At 31.6% G+C, this 20492-nt stretch overlaps 1 protein-coding gene across 6 annotated transcripts in view; it reads right to left on the minus strand.

Moving 5' to 3' along the window:
* Positions 1 to 4112: 4112 nt before the first annotated feature.
* The window catches only part of LOC115881533 (SH3 and multiple ankyrin repeat domains protein 3), a 154479-nt gene continuing 138099 nt past the window's right edge, over positions 4113 to 20492 (minus strand). For 5 of the 6 annotated variants that reach the window (XM_030899066.1, XM_030899068.1, XM_030899067.1 and 2 more), the window contains 7 exons: positions 15560 to 15846; positions 14143 to 14425; positions 11711 to 11948; positions 9146 to 9382; positions 6918 to 7183; positions 6661 to 6848; positions 4113 to 4707 (listed from right to left, as the gene is read on the minus strand). In XM_030899066.1, coding sequence (XP_030754926.1) covers positions 4621 to 4707; positions 6661 to 6848; positions 6918 to 7183; positions 9146 to 9382; positions 11711 to 11948; positions 14143 to 14425; positions 15560 to 15846 — 1586 coding nt within the window. In that variant the 3' untranslated portion in view covers positions 4113 to 4620. The remainder of the gene's footprint in view (positions 4708 to 6660; positions 6849 to 6917; positions 7184 to 9145; positions 9383 to 11710; positions 11949 to 14142; positions 14426 to 15559; positions 15847 to 20492) is intronic. The other variant, XM_030899064.1, reaches the window with a different exon arrangement.

Below are 20492 nucleotides of genomic sequence, written 5' to 3' on the forward strand. Positions count from 1 at the left end.
GGCCTAAATTTAACATCATTTCTTATGTACACTTAAACGTAAACCTTAAAACTGCCAGAACTTAATTCTACAGTATTAAAAATAAATAATAAACGCTTACAACATTACAGTAATAATTAAAAAGCTACTTACAAAAAAGTGACGTAGAAACCAACGAATTTTCTATTAAAACTACCACAAAGTAGATTTTAATAGAAAAAAATCAACCACAGTTAATGTACAAATAATATTTTTTTAATAATAATAATTTTTATCATACAGAAACTGCTTAAATTGTCCCCCTAATTTTTAGGAAAAAATATAAATAATATATTTACAGACATTGTTAAAACATTATGATGTATATTGCTAATGATTAAATTAATAAGTTTTTAAATTGAGTTTCTTTTTAGTTATAAACAAAATAAATATATTCACTAACTTTATTGTTATTACTTATTCATGGCATTCTGTAGAAGCTATTAGTTTCAAATTTACAAAACTTGCCAATTATGTATTGTTTGTTTTTATTATAAATTTAATACTTGCTACTCTGCAACAGTTTCACGAAAGAAAAATTTGAAATTGAACCCAAAAAAATGGCCTACATTTAATTTGTGAGATAGTATCGATATAAGTTTTATATATTTTATTATCTTCTACCTATAATATAATAACTCCATGCAGATAAGATAATAGATATATGTTTAATATTCTTTTATATAATATTATGGCAGGATCTATCAGAAACACATATGGTACGCTCTATATTCTAGAGAATACATATGTTTTATTTAGGTTATTTTACATTTTATAATGGCAGTAAAGTTGGTTCGTGAGTTGATATTGTTTGAAAACAGTTTAATTTTTTTCAAATATCTTACAAAAGAATTATATTTAAGGTTATATATTATTGCTTTTGTTGGGTTGAATAATAATATTGGGGAAAAAAACTGCAAAATTAGAATACACGGTGACAACAATAAGTGACTCAATATATTTTGCCTTTTTTTGGTATATATCGCCCAGAAAAAATTATCATCATTTGACATTTTAAAGGCTATTGTGATACCGTTTTTTTTTCATCCTATGGTAGTTCTTTTTTGTTTATATTGCATAACTTTGAGTTACTCAAAGAATCCTAAGAAGTAAAGTAAAAAACTATCAATATGAATGACACATAGCCTTTCTCGCGAATAAATATACAGGGTCGCTTTTATGTATGGAAACGATCGATTTTATTAGGTAAAATATAGGAGGTACCGCAAAAAGTTAAACATAAAAGTTATAGGGTTTATAAATATTTCTTAGCGGGTAATAAATTTAAGTATACAGGGTCGGTCAAAAAGTCGTGGCACATCAAAGTTTCATTTTTTTAAATGGAACCCCCTATATATTATTGCATATTTCGTTTCTTCCTTCAATTCTAAGCAAAAATCAAAATACACACAATGTACCTCATACCAACCGTTTCCGAGATATTGACTTTTGAAAATATCACTTAAACAATTTGATTTAATTAATTTCGATATGTCCGGTTTCATTTAACGATGCCATTTTGCCGAAACTGTGATACTTAATAATATTTGACATTAGTTCTCAAGTTAGCATTTATAGATGTATAAAATGAGAGTATATACTTGTTTTCACCTAAAACTTCCCAATATGACGGACTTCAGTATGGGAGGCTTAAAAAACGAAAATCTCTAGACTGGAATCGACTGTAGTTCAAATCGTTCAAATTTCTAATCTGTGGTAAATCTAATTGAACTCTGACACTTGGCTGACGTTTACGGTTCCTTTTTCTAAATATTTTCATTATTTTTTGAGTTTTTATTCACAAATTCTACTTGATTTTGTTCTTTTATTTAACCTGCAGCCTGCAGTACTAATTATATACTTATAATAATCTTTTCACCGACCAAGAACTGAGGAATAGGCTGGAAGATATTCAAAAAATGTGTAAAACGCTTAAAACGTATTAGAAAACATTATATACTCGTTCACAAATTCGTGAAAATAAATTAATCCAGATGTTTGTAAAAAGGTCTATAATTATTTTGAGAAGTTCCTCGTATCAGTAATTTTCAGGTTTGTAATATGTATATGATAATACATAGATTAAAACTTGAGTTATAGTAGAGAAGACCTAAATAAGGTAATGTTGGTAATAGGACCAAAGATCAAATAACACTTGAAATATATAATATGTACAATTGTAAGTAGTTTTTATGAATCTGTTTGTTATCTATTGCTTTGTTTTTAATTTCTTGAAATATATATTTTTTTCTTTACAGGATACACAAACAATAATAAAAAATACAGTTACTCACTAAAAGTACTTAAGGTTTGTAATAGATGTAGTTAGAATATCAAACACCAAACCAAACCAAAAATTATGTTTTATTTTACTGGTATTCCTCACATTTGAAAGGAAAGTAATTTCATAAATAAGCATAAGGACATCGTATAGTACACTCTATATTAATAAATCTTTTTTATCCTATACTTGTTAGTTGACGCATCACTAGGTATAACATTTAGTACTGATTCCAAACCTATAGTTGTGGTTGTGACATATTCTGATGTGTTTCTGGCAATTTAAAATAATTTAATATTTAAACAAACATTTCTAGCTTTCCTGACAGGAGTGTGAACATTGAACAAATATTTAATAAAGGTATAATGTGGATAATGTTCTGATTATTACAGTTTGCATGGATGACTGTTTTTGTATGTTGTTATTTTTAATAAAGTATATTTAATGAGTTTTTCAGTATTTCTTTTTCATTCAGAGGATTGTGTTCTAATCTTGTTCTAATCTATATATAAATTTTCATAAATTATATCTACACAATTTATTACCTTATAACTTTTTGCTAAAGACTTTGTAGTTGATACAGTTTAGCAGTATATAAAAGAACTATTTAAATAAGATATTTGAAAATATATAGCGGTTTTTGCACACATCAATTCAATTTGTGATTAACTGCACTGAAATAAAAACAAATTAAGAGAAATGGGGTGATCTATTAACTATAACATGAAACGCATCATCCTATTTCAAAGTCTTCTATTAATTTCACTTATTAAACAACTATAATTATTCAATAATCTTGATAATTCTAGGAACTCTAAGATATCGTCAAAACATGAAAACAAAAATTCACTTCCTATAGTTCTTACGTCCCTTTAACTGAAATATAAGAAACAGGGGAGTTAATATTCTATCTGAGAAAGTTTATAAAATACCTTTAAGTAAAATCTGTTCGGATCTGCGGTAAAATACCTTTATTCTTATTAAATAATTTCAATAATCTATGTTTTTATTTATGATTTATGACAACCACCTAATAACCTAACTTTAACGTCAACTTGACAATTTTATGTTGACAATACTGAAAAATGTTATTGTTAACCAAAGAGTAAATAAATTCTGAATACGCTAACGGCCAACTTATTTTTCATTAAAAAAAATTACCAATTTTCGTAACTATATAGGTCGGCCATATTGAGGAACTTTTAAAAGAATTGTACTATAGCAAGTCTGGAAATTACGAAATTTTCGTTCAACATTTCAGTTCTTCAATTTATGTACATTATGTATTACGATTATTGTTTAAAATTGAAGTAAGAATTGAAATATGCAATAATATACAGGGGGTTTCATTTAAAAAAAATAAAGTTTGATGTGACACAACTTTATGACCGACCCTGTATACTTAAATTTACTAGTAGCTAATAGGAATTTAAAAACCCATTACAACAGTATCACAGTTTCGGCAAAATGGCATCATTAAAACAAATCAAACACATCGAAATTAATTAAATCGAATTGTTTAAGTGATATTTTCAAAAGTCAATAACTCGGAAACGGTTGCTTTGAGGTACATTGTGTGTATTTCGATATTTCCTTAGAATGGAAGGAAGAATTGAAATATGCAATAATATATAGGGAGTTCCTTTAAAAGAATGAAACTTTGATGTGCTACGACTTTATAACCGACCCTGTATACTTAAATTTATTACCCGCTAATAGAGTTAATAAACCCTATAACTTTTATATTTAACTTTTTGCCGTACCTTCTATATTTTACCTAATAATCGACCGTTTCTATACATAAAAGCGACCCTGTATAATACAGTTGTCTGTAATTTTAATTTAAAAGTAGATTGTATTTCCGTCATTTTTTTGGATGTCGTCTGTCGAAAATATATATTGTTTCGCTGGGCATATATAGCTAGGAAGAAAATATTATTGTTGTCGCCTATAAAAATCGAGATATTTGTATTAATGATCAAAAATCAAAATATAATACTGACTTGTGATAGTTTTAAGTATTTTTAGTTTCGTTATTTAAAACCTTATCTTTGTAGATTTCAGAGCTTATATTAAAATCAGTGTAGAAAACACTACGGCTAATATTATTGAATGATGTGTCTGTGTAAGTAATCTTGAATAATATGCTGATACTATGATCTACTTCTTTTCCTACGGTTCAAGTTTATGTTTAGGCCATGCACGAAAATGTGAAACGATAATTGACAGAGAGATTTAGAATAATACACTGCACCTACAACATGTGAATGGTATATTTTTAAAATTCGATATTAATAGTTGTTTGGTCGTTTTTTATGCACTTATTGGCTATGCAGCCGACCTTGCTTGATCTTTGGCTGGCTGGTTCTTGAAGATACTCCTTTAGGTACTGCTCCAACTATTCTAACCTGTAACAAAATATACATTTTCAATAAAAGAATTAAAAATTCCCAAAGAAATAAGTAAACTTAGAGGAGGTCCAAAGTACTTGTTAAGGTTATAACTGTGTTTACAAAATTCCATGTATACTCTGTTTTTTTTTCTCAGGTAAGATTTCGACAGACGACGACAGAAAAAAAGCAGATGACCAAACCATACCAATCTATTTAAGCTTCATTCAGAATCTCCCAATTAGTGGAATAAATTAGTGGTTTCAATTACACTTTATACTTTTAGTTTACGATCATTCACAATGTCTAAAAATCACAATTAAAATTAATAAAATATCCTAGCAACAGCTTGTGGTAATCTGTTGTATTCACAGAGAAAGCATAATATTTAGATTATAAAACAATAAACTTTTGATTTCTAACCAAAATTTTTCTTGACAGATGATAATCAAAGGCCAAAATGACATTCCTCGCAAATTTTGAAGTATAATTAGTGGAAAAGTCAAAAGTTTGTTAACTTTTTCGACTAATTGAAAATTACTACCATTAATTATGACGTTCTGAATGCTTACATTAAAAATAGGTGAACAAACTTCTACGCTAATTGAAACTACTAATTTATTCCATTAATTGCGAAGTTCTGAATGTAACTTTATTTTACTAAAAAAAGAGTTTCTAATATTTTTTAAGTTAACTATAATGGATGGGTTTAAATATAAATCCGTCACGCGTCGTCTCTTGTTGTTTATAACCAGTTTTATTGGTTTATTTCAGAAATGACAGATCATATTTCAATTTTATTGGTTTGACGAAACGATGAACGACAAACGGACGCCGGCGCCGATGCGTATAAACTCCCTTTAGATTGTTGAGGCTTGTCAAAGTCTTGCCAAATTATAGGTTAGAATTTTGTGTCAACTTATGTGAAATACCCTGCGTTTTGGAAAATGATGCATTCTGATTCGTGTTATTACGTGTGTTTAGTGTTTTTTGAAGTCAAGTGGAGGAAAAATCGAGGGAAAATTAACTGTAGACCCAGAGCACAGTTTATAGTTATTACTCGCTGCCCAAGCAGAAAGTCTTATACACCAATAAAGTTACCATCAATAAAGTTTGTAGACTATTTCGTCGTAGATAAGTGCATCTCGTATATAGTACAAGGATCGTACTAAACATATATTAAAAACTGGAGTAGCTGTAAAGTATCGACATCAGACGATAGGTAAATAATGAATTTTAGTACTGCAGAGAAATAATGTCAAAAGGTAGTGGTTTAAAAAAATTAATATTAAAGTTAATTAATCAACCTTTATGATATAAAATTTGGTAAGTGTTTTAATAAAATAGTTTGTTTTATTTATGTTGTTTTATTTATTCCTGTGGAATACTACAAATTTGTATTTTTATATTGATTCTTGAGGCTTGAAAGTAAGAAATAGTTCTTTTTCATATTTGTTTTTATATGTGGTGTCTTGTTCTTGTTTGTTTTGTATTAACACATATCGTTTTTTTAAATAAAATAACTCGATTACATTTTTTCAGTTTTATACAGTTTTTTTTTCACAATATTTTGAAAAAATCACTTTATTTTTTATTTTAAATATATGTATAAAGGAATATATTAATTTCCTGCTATGCGTTCCAATTGTACCTACTTATTTCTTTGTAAAATAAACTACTTTGAAATTAAAATACATAGTCGTTTTATGTCCACGGAATATTGGGACATCCTGTATATATTCGCAGGAGCGACAAATACAATCTACTACACCTTATCATCACAGGTAAAATTGAAGGGAAGTGAGGTCCAGACAGATGTCGTGGATGAGAAACATAAAGAATTGGATAGGAATGAATGTTCAAACACTGGTCAGAACAACAGAAGGACGAGAAGAATTCACTGTGATTATTGTCAATCTTCGTTGAGAAGACGCACCTGAGGAAGAAGAAGTATACTACTGTCAAACTTACTCTAGTAACTTGTCGGTTATCACTGAATTGAGGAGGAGGAGCTACGACAAGTTCTTCGCTAGAAAGCAAACTGGATTGGTTGCCGTTGAATTCGGGTGGGGGTGGCAAGCAGAATTCTTCTTTTTCATCTTCATTTTCAATGGGCGGAGGTAGCTGGGCCAATGACACTGCATGTCTTTTTAGAAGACCTTCAAAAAAGAAGAAGAAAGTATTATTAGTGATGTAGAAATGAAATAAAAGATTAGATAGTAACTTACTGGCTTGTGGCCTTTGTAATTTTGCCGACGACACAGATTTCGAATCGTAATCATGGCTTGACACGTTCGTTATTTCCTGATCCGAACTGACACCCGACGAACTGTTGTCTCCATCTTCAACAGCATCGATTTTGTCCGCACCTTCGTTCTGTTTGTTGAAGAAATCGTCAGGATAGGACTTTGACGATTTTAACTGCAATCGGGTCTTCTGAATCTCTTCCACGCTAAAACTGTGAGCGACTGAGGTACTACTTGAGCTGCTTCCACTGGAAAAAATATATTTAATTTATATACTGCCATTTACTCTACAAAAGGATATAAGTAACTAAACGGTAAGTAAAAAAGGTTATGAAACTAAACCATATACCGATCTGGTCGTCGAAACTGCGTGGTCTGAATTTTAACGTGTAAGACAGTGATGTAGACAGCTTAATGTAAAATCAAATGTATTAAAAAGAGATAAAATTTGGGTTGATACATTTCTTTTATGCGGTATTGCCGGATTTTGCATCAAAATTACAAACCGCGCAAGTAGGCGTTTACGATAGATGTTGCATCTAGAATCTGAACTTTATTTTTCACAGTTAGTAACTCATTTTACTAGAGCTCTGTACTAGATTATATTTAGCTTCATTTTATTATCTTCATTTCAGTAGATTATACGAAAGTAAAAATATTTTTTTTTCTACACTCATTTTCCTACAGAAGTAAAACCGGCAACACTGTATGCCGCTTTTATTTTGTCTCTCTGTCTGTCAACCGGTCATTTATATTTATCTCTGTCGCATATATTAAAATACAGACCACGCAGTTTGGATGACCCTTTCAATAAAAAGATTATGGAACGAGCATATTTATCAAAAATCTTAGATCAAACGCGACGGGCTCCTAAAATGGCCGACTTAAATTCCCGTTTATCAGAGCCGTTCTAGTTTTATTCAAAACGTGTAAAAATATGATGTAAAATAGACGTGGGGTAGACTCAATAATTTGTTGTTTTATTTTACGTTGTGAATAAATGTTGGTTGTTAAAATTGTTGTTAAAAAATATATAATTCTAGTAAAAATAGATACGTTATAATAATTATTTATTAACACAAACATTCGATACGCTACTGAAGCAGGTAAGTCAAATTGACGTATCTAAATTCGTTGACATCTAATCTTTGACAAGTAGTAATTAAAAGCAAAAATGCAAGAAAAAATATATAATTAGTTATTATTAAGTGAATTTCATAAATGATCGGTTTATTACACGCATGTATATTATATACAGGGTGTCCCAGAAATAAGTGCAAATATTTTAAGGGGTGGTAGATCTGGTCAAAAGAAACATTTTTACAGAAAGAAACGTCTTCACCGTTTTTCAAATAAGTCCAAAATAACCGAGTTATTTTACTTTGAAAATTTCCAAAAAAATCATTTTTTGCTAAAATTTTGAGAACCACTGGATCTTTTCTGGATTTTCTTTCATGTAAATTTAAGCTACTACCTATGTTGCCATATTATCAAGAAATTATGTTTTTTAACTTAAAATTAAAAAAAATTCCATATTTTCAAAAAAAAATTTTTGCAAAAAACACCTCATGGGCGTGTTTCTGAGGCCGAAATATAGAACCAGTTAAAATATTTGCACTTATTTTTGGGACACCCTGTATATTCAATTACTAGCGCAAAGTTATTCCATATTTCCTTCGATTTTTGAACGAGACCTACTGCAAGCTACACAACCAACTATTTTAGAGTCTTTTTCGATAAATCGCAATAGTGTCACTGTTAATTCAAGTTCTACCACAATTTCCATTTAGATTTACTACCTTTATACAACTATCAGTAGTAGAATAAATAATAAATAACATAAAATAAGCTCAGTAAAGACTGTCAAACCCACAAAATTTCAAATCAAATTCAAATGAATCGTCAAACAAAACTGTCGAGGAACCAAACCACCCTAGAGTCCTCTTTCGGTCGACCATGTATATGAATACATGGATAGCATTATACTCCTTCCTTAATATTTTTATTCAAAGAGACGACCAGATCGGTATATTGTGTGTCTACTGCCAAAAAACAAATTAGAACATTTATAAAGAGTCATAGTTATGGACGAGACTCATATCCTTCAATTTGAAAGGGAAAATACTTAGAAAATACTAGTTTTAAAAAAAAAATTAGCCTAAAGTAAATAATAAAAAAGAGATGCTTCATCAATTAAAAAGAATGCTCACCTGGTATTACTATTTCCACTGTTTTCTATAGGCTGTAGCTGAACAGTCGACAACCTGGCTGCCAAAGTACTGATATCCCTGGGTTCTCTGTCACTTTCTGCTTCAGAATCCGTGCAGCTGTAGTCAGGTTCAGGTATAGACGGTGGACTAGAATGGGCGATTTGAACGATACTAGGCGTGGATTTACTAACAGGGATCTTTTTTCTTTTACTCCGATTGCTAACGGTAGAATTAGACCTGAAATATTGAACAGTCATATCAAAATCGGCATGGAAATTGGGAAAAGTGTAAACGGGATTAGCCATTTTAGAACAAGCAAAAACTTTTACAGTAAGTACGTTGATCCGTTCTGTAGCTACGGGGCATCCGTAAGGAGTAAAACGAAAGTCTTTGTTAGAGAGCAATTCATGGGCGTGCCATAAATATTTTAGATAACATTACTTACTTATACAAAAATTTCAAAAATACCAAATTAGTTTTATTTTTTCAGGTTTTTTCTACGTAAATGAGACATAGTCTTTATAAAAATAAAAAAATCAAGAACAACAAAAAATCAATAAAATCACGCAACTATTTTACCGATAACGACTGCACTGTTCTGCAAGCTCGGTCTACTACCGTATTAATCGATCGCTTCGATTTTTCTCGTAAAAAATGAACGATGCGTCCCGTCAATAAAAATTCGACAAATTTGCAAGAAGCCAATGTAATGAGTGGACTCTCTGTCGCGTGTATACAGGGTGCTACAAATTCGAGGTAACTCAATTGGTATCTCGGTAACCGTAATAGATTGGAACATGGTTAAATTGGGGCAAAGTTGCGCTTTGTGATATTCACCAAGACGCCATCAAAAAAGTTTTAAAAATTTTAAGGATTGCTGAGTTTTTTGGAAAAAACGGATTTTTTTGAAAATTAATTTTATTTTTTCCTGTCGTTACTTTTAAGAAAAGCAAAAAACTAATTGCACATTCTCATAACCACTTTATAAGGGCTATCTGATAGTATTTTTAGATTTTCAAATTAGCTGATAATTTGTAAGATACAGAGGCCAACTTAATTTTTTTAAATACGGACCTGCATTTTTTATTTCCGGTTTTGAAAGAACTCGGTCTCCTGAGTACAATGATATGCCACACTTTATACTTTTTTTTGTGTTTTGGGTACCTTAACAACAAAAAACTATTTAATTATTATTTAAAATAATTTCAAGTCCGACTCTGTTTTTTTAATTATTTAATCTGATTATATTCATTGCAACAATATTGCTCAGCGCTAGTTAACATTGAATAAGGAAAATCCAGACAATTGGAAGATTCAAATAAATTATATCCAGGTCAGCAATTTAAAGATATTATTTTTAACTTTTTTATTGTGAATTTGAAGAAATCTGAAATTTCAGTGTGCGATCTAATAATATGCGTAATATTCATCGTAGTTATTATAAATAAATCAACTTCTACAAACTAGTTTCTAATGCTCTAAAGGTTCAAAAGGGTTACCACCCTCCCTATTGCACAAATTTTTCGTCCAATTTTATTTATAGCTCTTAACTTTCTTCTTATACTTCCGAAAGCATTTTGTACTCTTTATTGTAAATGTTAAGATGTATTGATTTCACTTTTACAAATGACGTGAAGTAATGTATTCATTTCTATATTATTTTTTTAATATTTTATTGCATTTGATTTTCCATATTCAATGTTTTACCCCACGTCATTGTTAAGTTTGAAAGCTTATCAATATTGTAACGATGAATAGATTAAATATTAAAAAAAGAGCCGGACTTGAAATTAGTATAGTAAATTGTGTTCAAATTTCCGAAATAAAAAAAAATATTAAGTGTGGCATATCATTGTACTCAGGAGACCGAGTTCTTTCAAAATCTGAAATAAAAAATGCAGGTCCGTATTTAAGAAAAATTAAGTTGGACTCTGTATCTTACAAATTATCAGATAATTTGAAAATCTAAAAATACTATCAGATAGCCCTTATAAAGTGGCTATGAGAATGTGCAATTAGTTTTTTGATTTTCTTAAAAGTAACGACAGGAAAAAATAAAATTAATTTTCAAAAAATCCGTTTTTTCTGAAAAACTCAGCAATCCTTGAAATTTTTAAAACTTTTTTAATGGCATCTTGGTGAACATCCCAAGGCGCAACTTTGCCCCAATTTAACCATGTTCGTATCTATGACGGTTACCAAGATACAAATGCTCGAGGTACGGGCATTGGTATCTTGGTAAACATTTGTAGCACCCTGTATAGGTGGCGATCTATAAAATAAATTGCTGTTTATTTAAATATGTTCTGTAGTAAACTGATCATACTCCAATATTGTACCTGAATTCTTGAGATTCCTTTCGTAGGCATAGATCCAGTAGACGTATATTACAAAGAACGCATTTATAATACGGCGCATTTTCTTTAGAAATTAAACAGCCTAAGATTCTGTACTGGACTTTTGTCCAATTTTATTTAACATAACATAATTCTGGAACGGATAATCCCCAGATTCCATGAATGTCTTTTAAAGAGCACGAATTTAAAATGTGTAATCATACTTTACCTGGATGTCCTAATAGGTTGAGCATATTGGTTAGCTTGCTGCGAAGTCTTATTAACTGGACCCGTTGAGGTACCAGAACCTTTGAAAGGTGTAGAAGTTTGCTTCATACTTTGCGACTTCCTTAGAGCTCTGGAGGTATGTGATGGTAGACTCTTCGATCTGTATCCAACGGTCTTCATGTCTTCAGGGGAAGCGTAGAGTTTCGCGCTGGTGGTAGGATTGAAAGACGAAGCTACCCCTGCAATAAATAGCATCAGTCTAACAGTTTATATGAATATGATACAAAAAATGCCATAAAGCATATGAAAGAAGCGCTAAATGTCTTAGATGGACTCCAAAATATTTGCAAAATACAATATGATCGAATAAAAACAGCGTCAGCGATGGCTATGAAATTGAAGAACGCTGTCATTTTAAGATATGTAAAATTATAAGCGAATATCATCGATCATCATTTCCAAGCCAACGTCGTTTTTTTCGATCATACGGTACTTTCAGAAGCATTCTTTGGAAAAACATGTTTTTCTTATGTTGCGGGAAATCTTGGAAATCCGAAGGAGATCGAAATCGCCCGAGACAAGCCATAATTGGTTGTTTTTTTTTGTTATTAGAATTGTTGCAATGTTTCGAGAAATGTTCTTACTAAAAAAAATGTTCGTACTACTTCGCAAAGTAATCAAGTTCAAACTTTGTGGTGGCTTCAGAAAAATAAGTAAACCAAGAGTATGGATAAATATTATACCCTATGATTGAATAAAAACGGGAGTTAGCGATGGCTATGAAATGAAGATCGCTGTCATTTTATATGTAAATTTATATGGGAAATGTCATCGATAGTCATTTCTCAGCCAACTGGACGCCGTTTTTTTTTGATCATACGATATTAGGTGTAGTGTAATACTACTATATCAAACTGATATGAAAAATAAAAATAGTGCATTTAAAAAACAGTTAAAAATTTCACGATTGCTACTATTTTTTGTTCTACAAGTTGGTATTACCACAGATTAGGTATACTATATGTATACAGATAAAAATCTTATCCCTAATTCTTGGTACGAAAATTGTTTTTTATGACGATGAGCAAACGAGTAAAATTTCCTGTGCGCAAAAATAAACTCGCGTAAAATAACAATAAACAGCGTAATAGAGAGATATCGGTAAACCGAATAGCGTGCATGGACGTTAATAACGCCAGGTATTATTTCTTTTACGTGAGGTGGTATTAACTCTCTTCATTTATAGTTATCGGATCGGAAAGAATTCTGTTCGCGTCGCGTCCGCTATTTAAACTTAACCTAACTTTGAATTTAACACTTTGAAATTGTTTTGTTTACTAGGTATTTTAAAACTAAAGGGCTAAATTGCTTATTTCTAGTGCTTTATTGTTCAACGTCTGCCAGTGGGTTTAGGACAACAAATTCTCTTAGAAGGGTTAAGTCGTCATCTGCTGTAAACCTAAGCCTCTTTATAGGTTCTTTAATATTGGAAGAGGTGGAATCCAGATTTTGGGCCATATTTATTTAATTAAAATTAATCCCAGCTACTTAAATATCAAATTACTGTAATCGGGAGATTAATATATCTAACAGAAATTGATATTTTAAATATAATTCTAACTATCTTGACCAACAAATGACTTCTCTGGGCCGAAATCAACAATGCCCGGCATTCAACTGTTTTCAAAGCCTACGACTCCGCTACTCGCAAACATCAGCGGACACGGGGTGCAGGCACGGCGTGACAATGACTGCCTATCATAAGGATCATAGGCGTCGATAACATTACCTAATAAAACTAAAGTAATAATTCAAAACAATTCAAACATAATCTAAAATAAAAGATCTCGCCGGCCGGCCCCGCGGTTGTCAAATATCCACACATGCCCATTTAAGCAATTTTTAAACGTTATTTAGATTTTTCGTTATAGCGCTTGGTGTAATTGATAATGGGACTGCTCATTCAGCCAAAAATGTCCGCCAGGTGCATGCGAAAACTACTCGCTTTGTGACGTCACTGTAGCCCTTGTCAAACCCTTGTCATGGTTATTAGTCCTTATCCGGCAACCAATAATACACACACGTGCATTATTGGTTACCGAATGCAAAACGTTCATTATTTAGTTTATTTATTTAAACACCTTATATGTATGCAGTAAAGAAAATTAACTGTATAAATAACTGTCTTTAATAACTGGGCGGGTCAGGCGCAGGGTCAGCACGCCCACTTATGGCCTCTAAAATTGTGCACAGCGCCTGACCCGCCCAGTTATTAGAGAGATATCGGAAAACCGTAACCTAACTAGTGCGCGGTTCCGAAATTTAATAAAGAAAAAACAAAGTTTATACTCTGTATAATCTGTGGTATTACCAAGTGAAGACTTGCTAGCACAAAACCTTATGAAAACTAATGGTACTGGTATCTAATAGTACCTTCTTGCATGTCCCTCTTCAAGGTATCGTACTCCGATTTCGGCCTGGGCATCTCCATAGTGACTACTTGTACTTGTGGTGGTGGCGGTGGAGGATGTGTTGGGGGCGGTAGGTTCCTGTTTATGCCCATGAGGATACCCAGGTCCTCCTGGCTTCGATGGTTTTTGGTATTTGGTAACGTGTGTGAGTTGAAGTAGGCCGCCTCTTGAGCGAGGTCGGGCGTACTGTGGAAGTCCCTGCGTAAGGAGCGGGTACCGAAAATGTCAAAGAACTTTGTTTTTGCCTGAAAAAAAAATAAACGCAAAATTTTAATATTATTTACTAATAGTAGAGTCCAATAGTACAGAAGATTTTGAAATAAAAAAGTGATTAAGACAGGAGTGTATTCTGTCTCAAGTGTTGCTTAACTTATATGTGGAAAGAGCATTCACTAAGCATTCACAGTGCCATTGGTTTGAAAATAAATGGCATTCCAATTAATGATATCCGATATGCAGATGACACAGTGATATTGAAATAAATCCTTCTAAAAAAATTAACAACGAAAGCCAAAGACTGGGTTTAAACATTAATATTAGAAAAACTAAATTTATGGCTGTTAGTAGAAACAACATTCCGAACACCAGAATTTACTTAAATGGAGAGGTCATCAAGCAGTTCGCACAATTTAAATACTTGGGATGCATGGTTAACCAAACGTGGGATCCAGATCAGGAGATCAAATGCAGGACAGAACAAGCAAGAACAACTTTTCTAAAACTTCGAAGGTTTCTCACAGATAGGAACTTGAACTTCAGTCAGAGTCATACAGAATGGAGAAGTGCTATGTCTGGTCCGTTTTGTTATATGGTGTGGAAGTATGGACACCGAAAGTAGAAGCAATAAACAGAATTGAAGCCTTCGAACTGTAGACCTTACGACGAATGCTAAGAGTGTCCTGGGTCGACCGTGTGAGGAATGAAGACATTCTCAGAAGAGCTGGTCTTTGAAATCATTAAGAAGAGGAAAATAGCCTATTTGGGACACATACTATGTGGAGAACGCTATCACTTTCAGCGTCTAATACTCCAAGATAAAATCGATGGAGGCAAAAGGGGAATAGGCCGAAGGAAGCTATCCTGGCTGAGAAATATTCGTCATTGGACAGGCATACAGGAGTTCCAATGATGATTTTGATGAGGAATAAAAAGATGAACGCCGAAGAGGAGGAGTCCAAAATGCTAAATGAGGATTTGTTCGAGCATCGTGGGGACTTATTGTATTGTAAAAATTAGACACTAAGAAGAGTACAGATCGGGTTGTGCTCTTATTATAGCCAGAAAATGAAGTCTGGTCATTCAAGCTGCCTTTGACGTCGTTTTCGTTCGATCGTATGGTATGATGTATTACCTACTACAACAGTTCCGATTTTAGTTACCTTAGCTTTATTCCTTTTCATTTCAGCCACGCTAGTATAGACTTTTCCTCTGGCAGGTTTACTACTCGTATTACTCCTACTATTCCCACTACTAATATCTACATCCTGACTGTTCTGGAACAGTTCTTCTAAAGCGGTGTGAGCAATTCTCGTTGAAGTAGGCCTTTGTCGAATCGACGCCGTCCTGAGTTGAACGGGAGTACTGTTTCCGGTACCGCCTTGCGATTGCTGTATCGATTCGGCCGAACTCGATTTGGCCACGTCATCAGTCTCATCTCTATCTCCACCTGGAATTGTATAAAAAAATTTGGTAATATCTAAAACATTCTTTTTTTTATTCAAGTAGACAGAGGGACTAGAACCATAAAAAATAGTTGACGTAACAATAATAATTCGATATTATTTTCGACATAGTAATTTTTAAAAGAAAACTGTTAGAACGTGTCATTTAAAAATTAAAAGTTATAGTAATTTCTGGTAGGTAAGTGGTAGAAAACAATTTTATGGAATACGTTTATTACAGGGTGTTCCTTAATGACATGCTAATATTTAACGAGGTAATTCTTGGAACTATTCTAAGAAAAAAACTTCATATGAATATGAATATCTTCACTTCTAAGATACAGGATGAAAAAAAAAATATTTTTTTTGCAAAATATCTCTAATGGTACATTTGATACACGTCTTCCAAGCATCAAAATGCTTATTTTGATATACAAAAAATGTTTTATTTCTTAATTTCCTTCCAGCAACGGCAGCTATGATTTCAACAGTCACCGCATCATATTTTCAGCGATTTGTCCCTGAAGCAAACTGACTTTATTTTTTTTAAGCAAAACAATGCGTCGGACGAAAAAAAATCAAGAAATAAAAAATGTTTAGAAATCAATGGAGATTTTGAAAATAATTTTCTAAGAGAAGTCAGTGGTGTACCACTTTTTTCTCCAAAAATATTCAATGTAAAACTCGAATGGTCCATACGAGTTTTACCGGTTGCCGTCGGCACTGGTTGAAATAAACAAAATCCTTTGTACACCAAAACAAGTATTTTGATGCATAGAAGACGTGTATCAAGTTTCATAAAAATATCTATAATAAAATCAGAGATATTATGAAAAAAACATTTTTTTTAGAAAAATTTACCACGCTGTATCTTAGAAATGAAGATGTTTAGGACATATATTCATATGAAGTTTTTTTTTAAATAGGTTCAAGAATCACACTCTTGTATATTAGAATGTCATTAAGGAACGCCCTGTATATTAACATTTTTTCGTATTTTTTACATTAAAACCATGCCCTTGCTTTTGGTTCTAGTTAACAAACCTATAAAAAAGTGTTTATGATTTATGTAATGTCACTGGCTTTGAAAAATCATATTATATCTTGTCTGTTAGGCAGTTACTCTAGAAAATATGGTTTTATGTCCAAAAGTTGATCTCCGCCATGATCAATTAAAGCAGCATTAGCCAACACTTCAGAACTTAAAACCATCACTACTAGAGTATTTATTACTTTTCAATGACAGTGACATTACACAAACAATAAACACTATTTTATAAGTGTGGTGATTAGGATCCAAAATCAATGCTAAAATTCATGTTTCATTTTTAAAAAATTAAAATTCATTTCATTTTTAATTTAGAAAGAAAGACTAAAAAAATAGCGTGTGCACTATGTGCGCATATTTGTAGTAAAACTTCTTACTAAAAACTCTTAAATTGAAGGATTTGAAGGATATATATTTTTATGAATGCTATTTATAACTTCAAAAAAATTACAGTTATTATAAAACCGTATACTATTCTAGCTTTATAATTTTATGTTTTTTTAATTTTTATTAAAAAACTATAATAATTCTATCATTCGGCCGGATAGCCTGGCAGCTGTGGCCATTAAACCAAAATAGTACTACATCTATATCTCTGACTACTACTAACTAGTGATGGGATCACTCGAGCGAAAATTCGCTAGAGTACTCGATTATTGAAATAACCGACATCGCTCGATTATGAACGAGCGATGCAAGTGACGAGTACCAAGCGACGAACGCAAGCGATCCTAGAATAAAATAAATTGAAATCCGATTTTAATGTGACATACTCGATAAAAAGCCGAGCGAATTTTCTACATACATTGCAGGTAGCAAATTTATATGACGCCGTATATACGGGGTGCGACTCAAAAGTAGCTCCACCTATTACTTTTTTATTTTTTTAGATAAAAAAATGAGATTTGGCATGTTAGTATATGACATAAATTAGGATTGATTGAACTAACTAAACACTTCCTGTTTCACCGGAAATTACTACAATTTTTTATTTTTAAATGGCACCTTGGTATTTTTTTTGACTTTATTCGATAGAAAATGACATTCTAAAGAGAATGATGTATCATATGTCAACTTTTGACATATTCGCTTAAAAACAAATTGTATTTTAAATTTCAATCTAGAGTGTCATGGCTGTGTTAAAAACACTAATTTTTAATCAAGGAGCCTTGGAAAAATATATTTGATCGTCTAATGTTTTTAGTGTCTTGCCCTGGCCGGTTAAAAGATGCTTAAATCGTATTTTTGATCATATCTCAATTTTTTTCAAATGGAACGAGGGTGGCTCATTAGTATATTTCGAAAAAGATCTTTTTACGAATAATTTGATACCACACACTTGGTACTTCGAGTCAAATTGTCATTATGAACCGCATGTTACAAATTCAAATTCAATTTCAAATATATCATATACGAAAATGTCAAAAGTTGACATGTGATATGTCATTCTATTCAGAGTGTCATTTTCTACCGAATAAAGTAAAAAAATACCGAGGGTGCGATTTAAAAATCAAAACTTGTAGTCATATCCGGTGAAACCGGAAGTGACCGAAAACAATTGAATATGTCAATCAATCCTAATTTATGTCATATACTAATATACCAAGTCTCGTTGTTTTATCTGAAAAAATAAAAAAGTTATAGGGGTGAGCCACTTTTGAGACGCACCCGGTATATTTATCCATTGCGTATCTGAGGGACAACATTTTACGACCTACATCGACAATGCTTCGAACTAAACTAAACCAAGCGATCAAGCGAATCGCTCGCCGATTGCTACTTGCCGTTCATTACCGAAAGAATATATATGTGCCCTGCGCACGCAGCTTGCTGCTTGGCGCTTGGCGTTAACGAGTACTTACAACATGCGACGGACAAAAAACCGTATTTTTAAATACGAGCGATATTTCGCTCAAGTGATCACTCGGTTATTGCAACCGCTTGATACTCGAGTACTCGATTATTGAAATTAATCGGTTTTTCCCATCACTCCTTCTAACTGCTAATAACAAACAATTTGCTTTGTGCGGTCTGTGGTCTGTTTTTGTTTAAATGTTTTTTTCATTATTCATGTTGGGGATTTATTTTTAAACTCATAGAGTATGTATTTTTAAACTCATATAGAGTATGTATTTCTTTTGCATAATCAAAACTGTCACACTAAATTTTACATAACCAAATTGTCACTCTAAATCTCTGTCTCTTTTAGACAGATGTTACTTGTCTTGTCATTATTCAATTCATTATTCGAATTCACAAAACATCCCCCTTTAGAACTTTTTCTTTAATGGCCATAAGCGGGAGTAAAAGACCAACCGCCCGAACAAACACTAGAGGCGCCACGGGTCATCAAATGGTGTAAAAATTGCGAAAATTTAATCATCTAATTTTGATACAAGGGGTCGCGCTTAACTTTTTCAGTTTTAATTCGGTATTCATTGTTTTTAAACTATATTATTAGACTTTGTTGTATTTTGTGAATGTATAAATGTTTCTTAGTATAAAGTTGCATTATATATAGTAATTTAAATTATATTACATACATATTTAAGATTCAAATATTATGACATAAATGTCAGTTGCCGTCTAAAATGTCATCTTGATAACAAAAAGTTAATTTTTGTCAAGAGTAGTTAAAATCATGTTAAAATATTAAAATTTACAGGTTATAATTAGATATTTTATATTATTTCAACAACAAACACAATAGTACAGCGTAATGTTGATATGCAGGTCCAAAACAAAAGTGCCGTTATATTTTTCAGTTTTCGTTGTCAGCCGCGGAAGTTTTAGTGATTTTAGTGTTGTCGGATATTTTTATTTGTGAAATAGAAATATTGCGTTTGGATTGCAAAACTAAAAGTGGAAGTTTTATTGCAATGTAAGTAAGCGTTTGTCCATTTTATATTTTACTTTTTTCATACTACGATAAATATACATATATTGAAATTTTATAATTCGTTTTATTTAAAAAATGTTAGAAAACAAGCTTGTAATCCTGTAATTGACATAATTGTTATGTAATATATTCCATTTAAATGTAATATATTACTTTTCGATTAAAAAAATGTAAATTTAAAAAATATATTAAAAATATATACAGGCATTAATTGAAATTTTTTGAGTGCGAACAAACACGAGAGGCGCTTTATTATTTACTTTCATTTCTTAACATGACAGACGAAGTTCTAAAGGGGGATGTTTTGTGTTCGAATTCTCAGAATGTTGTTAACAAAAGTTTCATCTTAAAATAAAATTTTAATGAATCACAATTATCTCCATCATTTACCGTATTAATAATACAGAAATTACAGTTCAATTGCAAACAATTGATTATTTATAGTGACTTACAGTAATTTTATTAAATTATACGAATATTCTCGTTGATTATTAATTTGAAATAAATATGACAGTATCCTCCAATGAAAATGCGAGTTACCAACTCTAAATTCTAATTCTGAGCTGGCAAATAAGCTAGATGCTTTATCTAGACCGTTATTCAGAAGCTACAAACTTATCGATGAAAATACGTATGAAAATTTACTTCCTAGCACACAAGGTTGGTACAATATCAAATTTATTATAGTGCGTAAAGAAGTTTTA

This window comes from Sitophilus oryzae, unplaced genomic scaffold (assembly GCF_002938485.1).
Source record: "Sitophilus oryzae breed Bouriz unplaced genomic scaffold, Soryzae_2.0 scaffold_172_pilon_pilon, whole genome shotgun sequence".
NCBI lineage: Eukaryota > Metazoa > Arthropoda > Insecta > Coleoptera > Curculionidae > Sitophilus > Sitophilus oryzae.